The sequence below is a fragment of the Passer montanus genome, unplaced genomic scaffold, assembly GCF_014805655.1.
Source record: "Passer montanus isolate IOZ18808 unplaced genomic scaffold, ASM1480565v1 scaffold27, whole genome shotgun sequence".
NCBI classification, from domain to species: Eukaryota; Metazoa; Chordata; class Aves; order Passeriformes; family Passeridae; genus Passer; species Passer montanus.
This window is the reverse complement of record NW_024367372.1, coordinates 693,066-711,520: the sequence shown is the minus strand read 5'-3', so window position 1 is coordinate 711,520 and position 18,455 is coordinate 693,066. Positions and strand designations below refer to the sequence as shown.

At 44.6% G+C, this 18,455-nt stretch overlaps 1 protein-coding gene across 1 annotated transcript; it reads left to right on the top strand.

Moving 5' to 3' along the window:
* Positions 1 to 22: 22 nt before the first annotated feature.
* Positions 23 to 9,142, top strand: AP5M1 (adaptor related protein complex 5 subunit mu 1). The gene is given in 10 exon segments (XM_039712962.1): positions 23 to 178; positions 3,748 to 4,235; positions 4,238 to 4,383; positions 5,758 to 5,985; positions 6,455 to 6,594; positions 7,307 to 7,392; positions 7,494 to 7,551; positions 7,553 to 7,607; positions 7,851 to 7,947; positions 8,972 to 9,142. Coding segments are annotated over 10 exon segments (1,449 nt in total). The 5' UTR covers positions 23 to 110; the 3' UTR covers positions 9,055 to 9,142.
* The last annotated feature ends 9,313 nt before the right edge of the window (positions 9,143 to 18,455 follow it).

The following is an 18,455-nucleotide window of genomic DNA, read 5'->3' as shown; positions in this document are numbered from 1 at the left end:
CCTCCGCCCGCCGGAAATGGGGCTGCGCCGGGCGGCCACGGCGCGGCCGCGGCTCCTCCCCGGCCGCCATCGGCACCGGCGGCATCTCCGCCACCATCGCCGCCGTCGGCATGGCCCTGCGGGCGCTGTGGCTCCTCAGGCACGACCCCGCGGCCGGCGGCGCCATGCTCTTCTCCAGGTAGCGACGGTACCGGGGAGGGGTGCGGGCACGGCGGGCTGGGCAGGTCCGAGCGTCCGGCTGGGTGCCCTGGGGAGTCCCGGTGATCTAGGGGGGATCCAGTGCTCTGAGGCATCCGAGTGCCCTGGAGGGACCGGGTGTTCTTGGCGGCAGCGGATGCTCTTGGGGGTCCGGATGCTGTGGAGGGAACCGGGCGCCCTGCGGAGAGCGGATGCCCTCAGGGGGCGCGGCTGCTCTGGGGGTCTGAGTGATCTGGAGGAAATCCTCGTGCCCCGGGGAATTCGGATGCTCTGGGGGTCCGGAAGCCCTGAAGGAAATCCTGGTGCCCTGGGGGTATCGGGTGTTCTGGGGCTCTGGATGTCCTGAAAGAAATCCTGATGCCCTGGGGGGATCGGGGGTTCTGGGTGCCCTAGAGGAAATCCTCGTACTTTGGGGCATTCGGGTGCTCTGGGGGTCTGGGTGTCCTGAAGGAAATCCTGGTGCCCTGGGGGGATCGGGGGTCTGGGTGTCCTGAAGGAAATCCTGGTGCCCTGGGGGGATCGGGGGCTCTGGGTGTCCTGGGGGCACACTGCTGCCCTGTGGGGCAGATGCAAAAACACCAAAACCATCTGATACTGAATAAATGCCTCGTCTCATCCCGGTGCTGCTGGATGCTGTGTGTTTCTGACTCCGTTTTTCCAAAGTTCAGAATCAGAGTCACATAATGTGCTTTTAACTAAATATGGGAGCTTTTTCACAGCTTCTGCATTTTGCACGTGAGTTTCCATGCTCTGTTCCTCTTTCTTGTTTGTCACTGTTAACATTTTGCCCAGCTCTTCCCCTTCCTAACATGGTATAAAGGAAGACTTTGGGCTAGGCAGGTTACTTTTGTTGGGCTGGCAAGATTTGTTGCCCTTTTTTTTTTTTTTTTTTTTCCTTCTGTGACTTCAGAGAAATCCAAATAATGAGAAGAAAAATAACTGGGGCTAGGGAAAGTTTGTGGAGAAAAAAAAAGACCTGGATAAAGTGACCTATAGTTGTAGTCTGAATTCAGTAAAACCAAAGAGAGAATCTATGAGTAAAGAAAAATGACAACCAAGAAAAGAGTAAGTAGACTATCTTCCATCTTCAGGTGCAGACAGATCTCTCCATTGGACACTCCTGTGATTGTTTTAGGATTAGTATTATGGTCCTTGTATTACCTACAGGACTAGAGATGAGGCCTCCCCTCTACAAACACAGATAAAGAGAAAGCCTTGTCCCCAAAACCTCGGAGAGTGTAATCACCACGGAGCAGGGGGGGCTGGTGACAGGGCTGTCTGAAGTGACTTGTCACACAGGGAGCGGCAGAGACAAGGAGTAGCACTCCTTTGAAAAGGGCAAACTATCCTCGATGCTTCAAGTGATTTCCAGACTTAGATCTTTCAAGTTCCCAGAGGAAATAATAGGGCTGTGGAAGCCCCAAGTTTATCCTCCTAACTGACCTTAAATTCAACAAAGCACGCAGACAATATAAAGAATGCCCGGATCACATGGAAACTGTTGGTTTCAGGACTTAGGCACTCAGCTGGAGATACGTGAGCCCTGATCTTTGACCTCAGGGAAGACATCGGGGACATCAAAGCATTCCCCCCCTCTTTTTTTTTTTTTTTTTTTTTTTTGAGCTGATCATAACTTAATTCAGGCAATAAGGATGGACTCTCTCTTGAGTCACCAAAGTTCATTCATCCCTGGAAACTTTCATCTTTTTTTTTCTTTGTTGTTGTTGAGTTTGCATCACTTTTAGAAGGGAATACTGAAAAACTGGGATCTGAAGGGCTAACTAATGATCTAATGACTCAGGTGGTAAAATTCAGTGGGAGGAGGAAGAGGCTGCTGTGGTGTGGGGACAGCTTCAGCAAATGGAACAGAGAGACTGGGACTTGACTAAGACAAAACCAGACTGAAATATCTCCTCTTCCCTTGTTTTGGAAATGTTGGCCAAAAATAAGAGCTGCTCGCCAAGGTTACACATAGCTTTTTATCAACACCCTGGCTCTGCAAAGCCTCATAAATTTTAGAGCTGTAAACCCACTTTGTTTCTTTGCTCTTCAGAGTAAAATGTGAGACCACAGGGAGGTATTTTGTTCTCATCTGTATCCTGTTTACAAATTTTGTAGCTCTGGCTTTGCTCTATGTTTGCTTTTCCCTTACCAAAAAAAAACCAAACCAACCCCAAAAGCCCTTGATGCTTGATTTGGAATCAAAGAAAAAAAAAAAAAGCACAGTCACTGAAAATAAGCCTGAGGAAATGTGGCTGCCTGCAGCTACTCAGTTAAGAGACGATGATGTAGGTGGGACTTAGAGGCAACAGGATAAGATCCATGAAGTGCTCAGGAGCAGGAGGGAAGTGCTGCAGATGGAGGTCACAGATATAACAAAGTCCCATGTTGCTGAGGTTGCAAATTCCATGGCAATTTAGGAAGCAGACTGTCAATGTGTCCTTAAAAAGGTGGTAGAAAAGGACACCAGAAGAGGGCTTGGGAGGTTCTGCCCCTGGAAGCTCTGGTTTGGGGTGATATTTTGGGTGGCACAAAGGCATGTTAAGGGTTTTGTCCCTCTTGTTGGGTCCCACAGGGGGCTCCTCTGATGGGGGAACCCTCCTGTAACAATTCTGTGCCAGGATAGAGAGATGAATGGGACTTTTTCGGTCTTCAGCTTGTTGTTTATTGTTATCTTAACAAAATTTCTGGCATGCCATCTACACCAGACTTAGCAGACAGGAAAGCACTGCAAAATGGCTACAGATGTACAGTGTCAAGGTCTTTTAAAGTTGTTTTGTCCAATTAACTCTTAAAACATACTTTATTTCCTCCTTTCTACCAATAACTCATCCTTTTTCTGTCCACATAACCTCTGCACTGTGGCTTTTCTCACCCAATTATTTTGCTGCCACCAACACTGCAGCAAATGGAGTAGATGAAGAAGCCCAAAATCCTCCATCTTGCTTCCTATCTACTTCCATACTATAAAACCCCAAACCTAAATTTCTCACCCTGTGACAAACTACACTATTCTCTATTATCTTTCACACTCTGATAGACTACTTTATCCCAAAGTCTTGGAAGCCCTTTCCATGGGCAAAGGTGCTTCTTATGGGCAGTGTGCTTCTCCGGGAGTCAGGACCCCTCCTCAGAGCAGACACAGAAATATTCCCTGTGCCCTGGATTCCCACACTTGGCACTGAGAAGCAGTGCTTCTCTGGGAGTCAGAATCCCTTAGAGCAGACACAGAAATATTCCCGGTGCCCTGGATTCCCACACTTGGCACTGAGAAGCAGTGCTTCTCTGGGAGTTAGGACCCGTGAGAGCAGACACAGAAATATTCCCTGTGCCCTGGATTCCCACATGTGGCACTGAGAAGCAGTGCTTCTCTGGGAGTCAGCATCCCTCAGAGCACACAGAAATACTCCCAGTGCCCTGGGTTCCTGCATGTGGCACTGAGTAGCAGTGCTTCTCTGGGAGTCAGCATCCCTCAGAGCACAGAGGACTATTCCCAGTGCCCTGGTTCCCCCAGCACGTGGCACGGAGCGCTCCCTTCCCTCCCCGCAGGCGCTACCCCACGGTCGAGCTGCGCGCCGAGACCTTCAATGGCTCCACGCACGTCCCCATCCCCTCGGACCGCGCCTTCCTCAAGGCCCTGCTCTTCGAGCTGAGGCTGGTGGACGAGCACGTTTTCGTGGAGCAGCGGGACACCTGCACCAGGATCAGCCACTCGTGCGTGCATTCCGTGAGCAGCGCCGCGGGGGAGCTGTGGCCCGTGCTGGCATTCCGCAAGAGCGGCCTCACCTACGCCTGTGTGCCGCTGGTGGAGGGCAGCCTGGAGCCGCGGCCGCCCCTCCTCACCGCCCGCGGGCTCTCGCAGGGCCTGGCTCTCTTGCTGGGCATCATGAACTACGTCTCTCCCAGCCGCAAAAACCAGGCTGAGCTGAGTGCCAAGGTGGGGCAGCTCCGGAGTCTGCTGATCCAGGCCTGTCCCCTGGGCACCCCCCTGAACACCAACATCCGCAGCCTGAACAGCTCCTTCGAGGACATCCTGCGGATAAGGAGCAGCCAGCCTGGAGATCCAGCAGCTACAAAGGCAGACCCCAGGTTCATGTCTGCATCACTGAGAAGGTCAAGTGTATGCAGTATGAGCAGAGGGATGTGGTGGACACGCGGCAGGTTTATGGAGCTGTGAACGGCAAGGTGAGAGCGTTTGATGTGCAAAGTGAATACTTATTTGATGTAAAATGATATATTGAGTTGAAAATTTTCCTGATTTTTGTTGTCTGAGTCACATTCAGGAGTTACTGGTACCTTTGACTCATTGGCTGCACTGTCCTTACTTTAAATGAACCACTAAAATGACTGAATTAGACAAAATATATCCAGGCTGAGGTATTTAAATGCCTTCTACAAGTGTCTTTACATGAGCATTTTAATTATTTTTCCTGCCAAATGAAAGTTTAATCTGTCCTTCCTTATACTACTACTACAACATTTTGATCCCACAAATGCTGGTGTTTCATAACATAAGAACAGTTGATAAGGAACCTGGTGAAAGAAACTGGTTGTATAATTATTCTGGATGGTTTGTATGTGACTGGTTTTCATTGTAGAATCCCAGAATGGTTTGGGTTGGAAGGGACCTTAAAGAGCATCCAATTCCAACCCCCTGCTGTATGTGACTGGTTTTCATTGTAGAATCCCAGAATGGTTTGGGTTGGAAGGGACCTTAAAGAGCATCCAATTCCAATCCCCTGGCATGGGCAGGGACGCCTTCCACTCGACCAGGTTGCTCCAAATCCTGTCTAACCAGGCCTTGAACACTTCCAGGGATGGGCTTCCTTGAGCATTGTTTAATATTAAAATATCTCATTGTTTAATATTGCAAATTGGGGACTATTGACTAAATACATCCATAGTAGTTATGAAAGATATTAAAATTTGTAACTATAATTCATTATTTGTTCTGAATTGTGCTTAGGAAGCACACAATATCATCTTGGCACACTGCATTTATAACTTCCAGTGTTTTACAAGGAGAGAGACCTGCTAATAAAGTGCTAATTTAATTATTTGCATGCAGTGGGAATCTCATCTCCAGAGGAGGCTGACCTAAATGCTGCACTTCCAAAGCTTGGGTCATTTCCCACCTGCCATGCTGGTAGGGGTTGTGTGGGTGAGCAGCCTCCTGCTCCCAGAGGGACAATTCCCAGGTCATTTTGCAGGGTGGGTGGATGGCCTTACACAAGAAGAAAGCCCAGGTGTGATCGTGGCCTGCTGGGGATGAGACAAGGGACACTGCAGTGATAGAGCTGGCATGGAACCAACAGAGGCCATCCAGAACATGCTGGAATCCATTAAGTGGATGTTGTGAAAACAACCTAATTAATTAAATTGTCAGCAAGGGTGTGAGACTGATGTCTTAGTTCCGGTGGTTAGTACTAATGATCCAAGCCAACTGAAAATTGGTAGGGATTTTATTTCTTTTTAATGCTGAAGATGTGCTTTATTTTTGAACATCTCATGGCTTGATTCAGGTATTTTAGAATCATGTCTTGACTTCCTTTTGCCCAGTGTGACATAGAGGGATCTGCACCAAACGTGACCCTCAGCCTGACGCTCCCGACGAACGCGCCCCCGCTGCAGGACATCATGCTCCATCACTGTGCGACCTCCGTGGACCCTGCCATGCTCCTGTCCACCAGTGCTGAGCCCCTGCACAGCTCTGTGTACAATGGACCTTACAAATTCCCTTTCATTCCTCCTTCAGACTCCTTCGACCTGTGTTACTACACTTCCCAGGTAACAGCACACTCCCAACCCTTGCTTTTTTCCAGTGTTCAAACAGAAATGAAAACACCTCTGTGGCCATCAGCCTACATGGGCATGCTGCAGTGAGTTTGAGTCCAATATAGACAGAAAAACATTATATAAAATGGTTTTTATGTAATAAACTGCTTGGAAGGCACTTAAGGACTTGAGTTGTCTGAGTCACGTTTAGGAGTTACTGATGTCTTTGCTTGGCAACGTTGCTCTTATTTTAAATCAGCCACTTAAATGCTTGAATTAGGGAAATGATATCCAGGCTGAGATGTCAAGTGCATGGCCCCCAAGTCTCTCTTATCACAAGCAGCCTGAAGAGTTTAGCACAGTGACTAATTAATAAGTTTTTGGGGTCTTTTTTAAAGTACTTTATCAATGAAAACAGTATATAACTAATCTTGTGATGATGGTGTTAATATATCTTGAGAATTAATATAGTTTTTTCCAGGTTCCTGTTCCACCAATTTTGGGATGTTACCAACTCGTTGAAGAGGGATCACAGATAAAAATAACAGTTAATTTAAAGCTCCATGAAAGCATAAAGAATTCTTTTGAGTACTGTGAAGCTCGTATACCTTTCTTCAACAGGTAAGAAGAAAGCTAAATAAATTTCTTCCATTTCTCTGCTATCTTCCCAAAATAAATTTGTCAGAAGTCAGTATAACAGATTATGCTCCCTCAGGGAGCTACCAGTGAGCACCAACCTTGGTGAAATGAGGTGGAATACAGAATTATACCAGAATATTTGGTAACATTCCAAACACTTCTTAGTTGTTCATCCTGTTTCCCTGTGGCATCTTCTCACATGAAGCACTGCCACAATCCCCCAGGTGGATTAAGCTGGAGATCACTTCCAACCCAGGGTTACCTGTTCCTTAAGACTGCTAATCCTAACCACAGATCAGCTTATCAAAAATATAGTTATTTCAAATTAAAACGATAGTTTTCATCTAAGCCTCTCTGACAGCTGCCACGACCGTGCTGCCACCTAATTATCATGAAAATTCAAAGATGGAATGATACAAAGTTGCTGGTGCTGATCATAGTGTTAGTAAAACACTAGCAGTGAACTAAAACATCAACAGCTCCTTTATGATTACTGGGCTGAGAGCACAGCGATTTCCTCCTGCTCTGTAATTTCTTCTCATAAATTAGCAGTGTGCTCAGATAGGTGTGATTGGTCTGTATGCACATAAATAATGTCTGTCAGCCTTTCCTGGCTTTCTGTAACAAAACAGGCATTAACAAATGCTGAATGATAGTAATTGCAGTGGTTTTATTTCTCCTCTCTCCCATCTAGGGGCCCCATTGCTCAGTTCGAGTACAAGGTTAGTTATGGCCAGCTGGATTTGTCCCGGGAGAAGAGCCTCCTGGTTTGGGTCATTGGTAAGGACCTCCCCCCTGTGACTGCCCTTCCTTCCCCAGCCCCTTCCCTGCAGCCTGGGCACAGCTGTGTGACATCTAATGCATGCTGTCTCTGCCTTTAGGACAGAAGTTCCCTAAATCTTTGGAGGTTTCCCTGACTGGAACTGTGTCTTTTGGCACCGCATGCAGAGCACCCGACTGATTATGTGTGCACTGGGAACACTGCTTATGTCAAAGTAAGTCACAGGCTCTGGGAAAAGAGGCCTCACTAGTCACTTTTTTCTTGTCTTCATTTGGAGATACATTGATTTAAAATCTCATCTTCTCAGCATGGAGTTTTGTTTTCCTGCCTAGAGGATTTGACATCCTGTCACTTTGGAGTATCCTTGCACACGCAGAGCATGTGACACAGATTGCCAGGATTTGCACAGCAAGGGTGACAATGTGCCTCTGATTGTGTTTTTCCTCTCTTTTTGTAGCTGTACTTTAGGATCCCAGACTTTACACTCACTGGATGTTACGTGGACCAGCATTCTGTTCAGATCTTTGTTCCAGGGAAGCCCAAAATTACTGCATGTGAGTTGCTAAAATTGAATTGAAGTTATCAACTGGCTATCAGTGACTAAAATTACATAACTGAAGTTGGATTTTTGTTCCCTGCTTTTGAGTTGGGTTTTTTTGGTGATGTTTAAAGCATCCTTGGAGTATAGGGGCAGGCCTCTCCCTTTGAAATGAGAGCTCTTACAAAGTCAGTCTCTCTCTGGGGCTCTCTCCCCTCTTCCCTGTGCTGGATCCTATGCTCTCCATAGTGGCAGAACCTTTTTGGAGGACACAGGAAATGATCCTCCCTAATCTGGCCCCTTGTTTAGGACACCTTTGTCAGAGACATTTCGGGTGGGCTGGCAGTACCCAGGAACAGAACTCAGCTCCTGCACTCAAGGTGACACTGCTGCTGTCTGTGTCACCACACCAGCACCTCTTGGTGGATGTGGCTCTACATGGAATGTGTGAAGCAGAGCCCAGATCTGCTTTTTGTTAACACATGAGCACTGCCAAGCCTGCACCAAAAACAGCCTAAATGGCACGCAGAAAGCACTCATTAAACCTGAGCAGCTCTGCCTAATGAAAGCATTTTTATTTGTAGCTGTCTCTCTGTTGCAACTTCTGCCAGTCATGGTAGCAGAACTCTGTAAATGCCTTTTGAAAAGCAAGGTCTACACTGTTAATTTTGTGACAGGTCACACTCAGCCCTAAATTGTAACACAGAAAAAGCAGCGTTTTCATGTTTTATATTGAGCGTGCAATTTATATTCATTGAACAAAATCCAAGCCATCCACCTGCTTTTGACTTAACCTCTGTTTGAATTTTAAGCTCATGACTGATACATTAGTAAAGGTAATTGAAGCTGAGACTTTAAATGTCTCATTATCAGAAACGATTTTCAAATAATAGTAAGAGTCTTACAGTTTAAAGAGGCCATTATACCTTTTCTGTAAACTGGTAAGGATGGATTAGTAGTCACTTAACTTGGATGAAGGAATGTCTGATTGTGAGGCACCCTGTAATGCTTATTTTTCTTGCCTGTTTTTTTCCCTTTAGCCCGGGAATTGATTTCTTCTGATTACTACATCTGGAATTCCAAAGCACCAGCACCTATGGTGTACAGACCCTTACTTGATTAATGTATTTGGGAATAATTTTAATATTTAAACAAAGCACAGTATTAATGAGATTTATGTTGTGATACAGTAAAATAAATATTCTTCAGCACTTTTGCTTTCTTTGTGTTCTTAAAAATTTCTGTTGATGAAAAACAAGAGGTCACTTGTCTTAAAAACATGAGTTGTGTTTAAATGGTTGAGTTCTGGCTGACAGCCTGGAGAGGACAATTTGAAATGCATTTACTGTGGCTGGTTTTACTTTCCCTTCTAACTTTAACTGGTACAAAATATATCCCTGATGTTACAGGTACAGACATTGAGATTCCCAGTTACTCCCAGTTACTTCACTGGTTTCCCATTGCAGCGTGGGAAAGATTTCAGCATTCTTTTCCTGTCCTGAAGTCACAAGAATCTTATCAAACTCCAGGTTCAGAGAACAGTTCAAAGCAGAAGTTCTGTTATTTTTACAAGATGTGTGCAGCACACACACCAGTCAATAATTCACAAGGATTGTCAAGAGGAGGAATATGCCATGAGCAGCACTTCTGAAAGTGGAGGCAATTTTAATGAGGGAATCTTCATTGCCTCTGCCAGCAGGAGTGGTGAGTTCCCTTGCACACTTGCCTGTGAGCTGCTTGCTCTGGAAGCAGAGGTGTGAACTGGGTTTTCCAGCTCACAAGACTGGTCCTGAGGAGGCAAAATCAGCTAAGTTTCCTGGAGATTCCAGAAAGCATCACTGAGCTGTTTTTCCTGGAAAAGAGGTGGAAAAAGTCTCCATTTACAGATGCAAACCTCTAATTTTGAGATCTGCAGGAACACAGGATGTGGACTTTAGGAGAGTTATCAGGAAATGTGCAGATTCTGAAGGGCTGGTGAGGAGGTGCCAGAACCTGGAGAGCAGCAGAGCAGAGGAAGCTGATTCCTAACAGAGCTGCTCCTGCCCTGCCTCATGTTTCACTGTACTCTGTGGGGTAACTCAGATCAGGGATTGTGCAAGGAGGGAAGTTTTAAGCTATAATCTGAAAAATACTTAGATTGATAGAGTAATCTGATGGGTTGGTTAAATGTTCTAGAGCGTGGATTCCTTTTTGTGAGACGCTGTTGAGCTGAAACTGCTGTGCAAACTTAGAGCTATGCCCTGTTTCACACAGGTGATGTGTCTGCTTTGTTTAGCAGCAAAGTGAGTTTGTGATTTTGCCCAGGACCCTGCTGGAGTTGTCCACATGCCTGGATACCATGGTGTGAGTGGGAAGAGGAGCTCTCTGCTGGGAAGGTTTAGAGCCTGTTCTGGACACCTAGCCATGGGATTTGGCTTCCACCTCCCCATGAGAAAGGTGGGAGCTCTGCTCTGCACAGCAGCACTCTGCAGGAATGGCTTTTTTTACTCAAACACCCCCCAGTAAATTCTGGGAAGCAATGGCACTGCCTAAATTAGTGGTATTTTAGGAGATCCTTTGCACTTAATAAAAAGGAATTCTTCTGAATCCTGATCTGTTGTGTTCACGGGTCCCAGGACGAGGGAAGAAATTAATCTGACTCCATATTTCTTAGAAGGCTGATTTATTATATTATGATATTATATTAAAAATGCTATACTAAAGCTATACTAAAAGAACAGGAGAAAATATTTCATCAGAAGGCTAGAAAGGAAAAGAATGAATAATAAAAACTCGTGACAGACGGAGAGTCCGACACAGCTGGACCATGATTGGTCACCAAGTAAAAACAACTCACAGGAGACCAATCCCAGATGCACCTGGGGGTAAACCATCTCCAGAGCACATTCCACACCCATCAGATAGTTATTGTTCACATTTCTTCTCTGAGGCTTCTCAGCTTCTCTGGAGAAAATCCTGGCAAAAAATTATCATGGTGACACTGATCCTTTGTGTTTCCCTCTTGCTGACTCTCTCATGTCTAGAGGAGTTGAGGTGCTCAGGAATGGAGGGCTCTGGCTTTGGTAAGCTAAAAATGCCACTGATTTTACAAAAGCTGAATGGAAATTATGAAGTGGGTTTATGAACTGCTTTGCACACACTCAGGAGGGCAGGTTTGGAGGGAGGGAGGGGTCAGGTGATGTTTGCCTCCTAGCCCTGAGCAGTTTTTCACAACCTCACATCAGGCATCTCCTGTTTTGATTTATCAAGGTTTGCTCTGTAATTGTTGCAGTGCTCTGCTCAGGGACAGCTCAGTAGTGAGAAAAGTGGGGGAAGGAGCCCTGCCTGCCTTTGTAAGAGTGGCAGAGATCTCTGTGCAGATGTGAGTGTGCAGCACACCCTATTCTTTGGGAAGCACCAGGAATGGGGAAGGCAGCAAAACACAGCAGGTTAAAGGCACACAGCTGCACTCAGCATTGTGCAACCCCTGTGGGACACCCACGCTGGGGAGAAGCCAGAGGGGGAGCTTCTCCTGGCCTTTGGGAAGGGCCCAAATGGATCCTTCATGCTCATGGATCCTTCCTAAATATTAATGAGGTAGGAAAGTAGTAAACTCAGCTTAGTAAACACTGAGTTAGGAGACACTGGGTAGATAAGGTGGAAAGAGTTCAAAGGAGTTTAAATGACTAAACCTTTCTTTCTGTGTTTCTCTGTTCCCTCTGTAGTTGCCCAGATAATTTCACTGTTTCTTTATGTGCTTTGACCACTTGTCCTGTTTGATGAAAGGAGAGAAAAGCCCTTCAAACCCTAAATCAGGAAGATCTGATGTAGAGCTCACACAAGCCTGATGACTCCCAGAGCAGAACTGGTACCTAACAGAGGTTCTGGTGGGCTCTAAAGGTCATCAAGTTCAGGCATTCCTTTAGCTCTTTAATAAAATAAACAAGTTTTTAATACAACACATTTCCCTTTAACACATTTCCTTAAAAATGTGTTAAAGGGAAAACCCAAAAAATTTTATTTTGGTACGGAGTGCTGTTTCTTCTACCAGAGTCTTTGCTGCTTGAAGTGCTTCTATTTATAATTTTGTCACAGGCATAGATTATGAGATCTTTGTGAAGGTAACTTTGCACAAAGACTTTCCAAAAGAAGTGGCCAAAGAGTTCTCCAGACTTTGTATTGTGTTTCAGAGAGCCAGAAGAAAACTGAGATGCAAAGAACTGAAATCAATAAATGTAAGGACTTAAACAATGGGTTGGAAACCTGACATTCCCCCCCCACCAAAAAAACCCCCAAAACCGGGTATAAATATTAAGGATTAAACATGGAACTCACTTCATTAGTGAAATTAATTTGTTTCATTTCATTAAAATTTGGTAGTAATGTAAGAAACAGTGATTAAAATTAATTTAAAGCAAACACACACTGTCAAAGCCTTTGAGGTGAGACTGAACATTAGTTGGCAATGAGAATTGATGTAACAGACCTCTCAGAAATTAACATAATGCAAAATCCATGTATTACCCACTAAACAGCTAAATGGCTGAGGTTTCCAAGTCCGGTGGTGTTGGGAAACCCTCATCAAACACGTTTTGTTTAACACTTGTGGAGGTGTGGAGGGAAATGGGGAATTTGCACTGAGGTTCCCACAGGCTGAGGAGCTGCAATTCCTGTTCCTCCCACCACAGAGGGGAATGGGTCCCCCTGACACAGTTCCATGTTGTCAAATCTGTCACTGATCACTACTGAGTAATTTGATGGTTTTCCAATTTTCTGGAAGCCCTTTCCTCCCCCAAGGTATTTGGTGACAGCTTCAAGGTGGTTTATGCCAGTTCCTCAAGAACTTTGGGGTAAATCCTGTTCCTTGAGATAATTTGGAAGTCATCACTTTTTTCATGTAATTCAGCCCTTCCCACCTCTGCATTTTTTACTGTTTTTACCAGCATTAACTGCTGTGGCCATTTGTTACAGTAAACACTGAAACAATGAGGCATTAAACATTCCATGGCTGTCCCCAGTTTATTCATGCTGTCCCAGGAATTGGCCACACTTTGTCCTATTTGTACAAGCCCTGCTGAGACTTAAGCCAGAAGAGAGTTTGCAAGTCCATGTTTGTCCCTCACTACTTTTGCTGACTCCCTCACCACCGCCTGTTCTTTCATCCTTAGGGGGCAGACAAAAAAAAGGTTTTTATTTTTAACACCTTTTCCACACCTTTTATTTCCCCACTTTTACAGTGGGGAAAACCAAGCCCACACAAAGCTGAATGCATCCTGAGAGCACCATGGTGGGAAATCCCTGCAGCCCTCGACCCCAGATGAGACATTAGATGAGAATTTTGTGCATCCCAATTTGGGAAGTGCAAGTTTCCCTGGAAAAGCTGCTGTAGCTCTGTATGGCTGTCAGTGGGAATCCCACAGGGGCACCATGGGATTGTTTCTAAATTTCATTCCCATGCCTGTATTCCCATCTTGCTAGCAAAATCTTGCCACACAAACCCAATACAACAATTCAGGTGCAGGGAACAGAGATTTAACTCTGACTGTGACTCCCCTGGACATCCTGGGGACCTCCAGCATGGGGACAGGTGCCACTCATTGACCATCTAAAATTCCTCTTCCTTATTTCCCCAAATCTCCCGCTACCCTAAGATGCACCACCAGTCTGCTGATTTTTGCAGGAATTGAGGTGATAATTCAATAAGGTGATAATTCAATAAGGTGGTAATTCATTAAGGTGGTAATTCTCCCTGCAGGTGAGCAAGACCTGAGAGAAAAAAAAAGGCTCTTTCCCCTAAAAATGGGGATTCTCCCTCTTGTGAGCAGGCTGGCATTAAAGCAGTGTCTCTCTCCACCCACACCCAGATCCAAAGCACTGTGGGGTCGTTACTGCAGCCCTGCAGCAGGCAGGACACCCAGCCAGTATTCCCAAGAGGCTTTCCCAGGAAAGCAGCACCCCTGGAACTGCAGTGCTGCACGTCAGGAGGACATCAGTGCCACCACTCCATCCCAAGTGAAGGGTGCCAGGGAGGAGCTGGAAAAGAGAGGAGCTGTGCTTCTCCCAAGGACTGGGATGGCCCATTGCTGCCCCAACCAAACCTCACTGTCCTCAGAGGGGCCAGAGGGCTCTTCCAGAGGTTTCCCATTAAAGATGCACCTGTCCCCCAGGATGCCACACCCTCAACAAATCAAGCCAAACACTACAGGGAGATCTCAACCCTCAGGGATGCTTTTTTCCTAAGGACTCCTGACCCACAGTACGACTGAAAATTAGATCTTTTAAACCACAGGCCTGCCTCCCTTTTGTCCTTCTTGCTTTTATGAGGCCTCCAAGAAACCTGGTTGAGCTCTAGATAATTTTTTGAAAGCCTGATGCCATTTGCAGAGACACGTAACAGCAGAGAACTAAACCCAACCCATTTTCTCCCCAATGAGATCAGCTGGTCACTCACTTTTGATTTTCTCTAGAAACCTATCTCTTCAGGACCTCTCTTTTTCCTTTTTCTTTATTTTTTTGAAGTCAAAGACTGTTTCCCGTTTGGTAGGTGACCTGTTTAATGTTTTCCCTGTGTCTGGGAACTCCTTAGTGTAATTAGCGACCTTTGAACTCCACAACTAATCCTGAGCTATTTTGTATTCCTTACTCATCTTTAAGGCTGGACCTTTCTTTTCTTTTGAGTCTGCTGCCACAATTAAAGAAGAAACAGCTGCATTTCAAAGGGATTCCAATTCCAGAAGCTTAATCGTGATTGACATGTTCTTATTCTAAGCTATAAGAAACTCTAAGAGTCCTTTCTTGGGTTAAAACTTCAATCATTTTCTAAAAAATTATCTCAATATGGATTTTATTCATTTTCTTTGATAACCATTCTTTGTGATTTTTTTAACTTGAAAGATGCTTTGAGTTTGTGATGAATATGAACTGCGCCCACCGAAAGAATGAATGGTGTCGGGCTCGGGCTGGATGCAGAAGTGCCTAAATTCCATTTATTGTCAAAATCTGATTATGAAACCTGACGTCTTCTATGTAGCTTGACATCATTCCACATGCCCCAAAGGAAGGAGAGGTGGAAGCTCTTGCAAATGAACCCCAGGAAGGCTGGGGAGGGAGATGGCACAAAGCATTCTCCAGAAATTGATATATTTTTTAACAGTTTTTCCCAATTTTTATAGCACAGATTAAGAAGCCTTCCAGTATTGGAAGGGCCCCTCTTCACTCTTGGAGAAATGAATTCCCAATGAAAAGTCACTGCCAAAAGCACCTGCCTTAAAAACAGGGATAATTCTTGAGGTTTAAAATTATTGCCACAACCCCACAACAAACCCTGAGCGAGGCTGTAGTGCTTAAATCTCCTGCAAGGGCTGATCCTAGAAAATGATGGGAGCCTATAGGGGCCTGTTATTTAATTATCTCACTCTCACTTACGTTCAAATTCAGCGTGACCTCAGAAAGCTGGGCTTAGAAACGGGAAAAAAAAAGAAAAAAGAAAAAAGTCTGAAAATCTGTTTGTGTGTTTGCCCAGATCTACCTGATCTTGGGCACACGCATCCGTGGGCATCACTTTTGGTCTAGACCTGCCCCAAAATCATCCCAAAGAGCCCCAGGAATGCCAGCAGGCAAGACCTGGTGTTCCAAAGACAAAGGTCAAATAAAAAAAGGATGTTAATAAACAGCCCTCCATTTAAAGGGACTTTTTTTTTTCTTTTCTTTTTTTTTTTTTTTTTTTAAGGATTACATCTTAAATTCCAACAAATCAGATTTAGGAGTTACTGAAAGTGAAATTGATCCATCCCTCAGCCAAACTTTGCAATACTTTCCTGTTCTGACATCATTTAGATAGTTAGCTGCATTATCAGATTAAAAACCATTGTACAGGGCCGCTGAAAGGAAAAGGAGCCAAAAAGCTAAACACTGCCTGAATTCTGAACCTTTTAACCTGGCTGAAGTACGGTGGGGTCCCTGTTATGCAAATACCTTCAATCCTCTGCTAAGTTCAGTGGAAATAATTTTCTTGAATGACAGGTTTATTCAGCAAGGATTCAGTTGGCGATTAATCCCCCTTTGATCTAAGGTATTTCACTTAACTACCAGTTACCTCGTCCTGACAAAGTGCAACCGAGATTAGGGAGATCACCAGAACACGGCCGGGCTGCCCGCTTATTCTCCCCAGCCGTTCAAAGGGAAGGGCCAGGAATGCAATCTATTCCCACTATTTGAAGATGGAAAGTCCTGTCTCCCGAGTTAGAAAGTCAATTGAATACCAAGCGGGGCTTGGTCCTGACCGAGCTCCCGACCCCAGATATTCCCACTCCTCGGGATGTTTTTGTTCTGACCCCGCTCTCAGCCAGGTTTGCTCTCTTCCAGAGCGGCCTGTTTATTTCAGATCAGCGCGTGGCACTGTGGAAAAGACCTTTGCTTTTGGGAGAAGAGGATAGTTCCCAATTTGGAGCTATTTTTAAGCTATTTCTCTACTTTTCAGCTATTATTTCTTTATTTTTTGCTAAAAGAATCCCTTTTGCACTTCTCCGGCGAGTATATATATTTATTAATATATAATAGATACAATACATAAATGAACATTACATTGCATATTATAATTAAGCATTATAAGCATTATAGATAAACATAGAAACATTGTGTTTACATTAAACATATAAACATTACATATTATAAATGCATATATTTTAAAAACTGATTGTAGATCCGACCACCCAAATTACATCAGAACAAGAAAGTTTAGCTGAGGGATGGATCAACCTCACTTTCAGTAACTCCTAAATCTGATTTGCTGGAATTTGAGATGTAATTCTTAAAAAAACCTAAAAAATTTTTAACTGGAGGGCCGTTTATTAGCATCCTTTTTTTCTTTTTTTTTTAATTTTGACCTTTGTCTTAGGAACACCAGGTCCTGCCTGCTGCCATTCCTGTGGCTCTTTGGGGTCATTTTTAGGTTTACATGGCTGGATACATATTTATACCTCCAGCAGGCGTGGTGTAAAATTTTTGTGCCAAAACCTATTCATGAAGGAAAACACATCACTACAAATGACAGAATCATCCCTTAAAATAAAAAAAATTCTGGCAACTGCTCCGTGGCTGCCTGACATCTGAAATAAAGCATTTTTTTACTCTGCTCATGTGTGTTAAACCCTGATGTGTTTTCCCTTTTTGCTGAATTATGACATCATTTTGGAGCAGCATCAGCTCCAGAAATGCTGCAGCGAGCACGGGAGCACGGTCCTGATCTGGGGCTTAGCTGGGTCAGCCCGTGAGAAGCTGATTACAGGATTGGGCTCAAAGCTGCATTTCCCTGTCCCAGGGAAAGGCGGAACAAAATCATTTGTGGGATTCTCCCCATGGTGAAAGTGGCTGCTGGGATTTCCACTGAGAACTCGCTGATTTTAGGAGTTGTTTGTATGTAAATAGGGCTGAGACAGAGGAGAGAAGTTATTTCATTCCACTTTTAGGACTTTACCCATCCTGAGATATCAGGCAGCTGCTTAGACAAATTCCTTGTCCACAGAATCTGTTAAAATCAACCTCCTAAAGCAGAACTGTGCTTGTAAGTCCTTGCAGAACTGGGGCTGTATTTGGGTATTTCTCCACTCCACGCGCAAACTGTAAACTGTCCTTCATCTGTTGTCATTTTTTTACTCCCTCATGTGAAATAATTGGAATTATTAAACAGCTGCTCTGCAGGGTGAGCTCTTCCAAGGGGCTGGAACCTGCCTTGGGGTCTCCCCATTCCAGCAGCATCCCCCCCTAATTTATTCCCATTTTACAGAATCACAGAATCCTGGAGTGGTTTGGGTTGGAAGAGACCTTAAAGATCACTCAGTTCCAACCCCCTGGCAGCCACGGGCAGGGAAATTTTAACTTCCAAGGAGAATTTCCTGGTGGGATTCCACAGCCTCAAAATCCCCCCCAAGGCTCATGGAAGGCCCCCATCACACTTGATCAGGTCAATAATACACAAACTAAGAAGGATTTGCACTCGAGACAGTAACAGCTTCTCAAGAGCCATTACAGTGTAGTGGCTTTAAGAAAGAAATCCCTTTTAAGAAATGCCAGACTCTGGAGTAACGTGATAGTCCGTGAGGCTTTAGGGTCTTTCTAGCAAATATAATGTTACACGTGCTTTCCAAGGGAAGTTTGCCCTCTTACAAGTCAGGAAAAATATTATGGGAGGGTTTTAAAATATTTTATCTATTTGCTTTATTGACTATATGAACTCTGCAATGAGCCAGTGAGGGAGAGAAATTTATATTTGAAAATAAGCCCAAATTGTTGTCTGCATAATAAATACAGAGGGACTGCAAGCAGTCAAAGCAAAGAGCCACAAACCCCATGCTGGTCTCTAAAGTGCCTCATCAGTGACAGATAATTGATGACTTGGTTTAGCTAAATAAGTTTATTTGGAAAATAATTTTAGCAAATTTTGATTTACATTAAATTATTTAGAAAACTGGGTTGTTTCTGTATGAGATTCAGAAAATGTTCGCTCCCGTTTTGAGCAAAAAGAAAAGTGGGGAGGGGGTGTTGCTG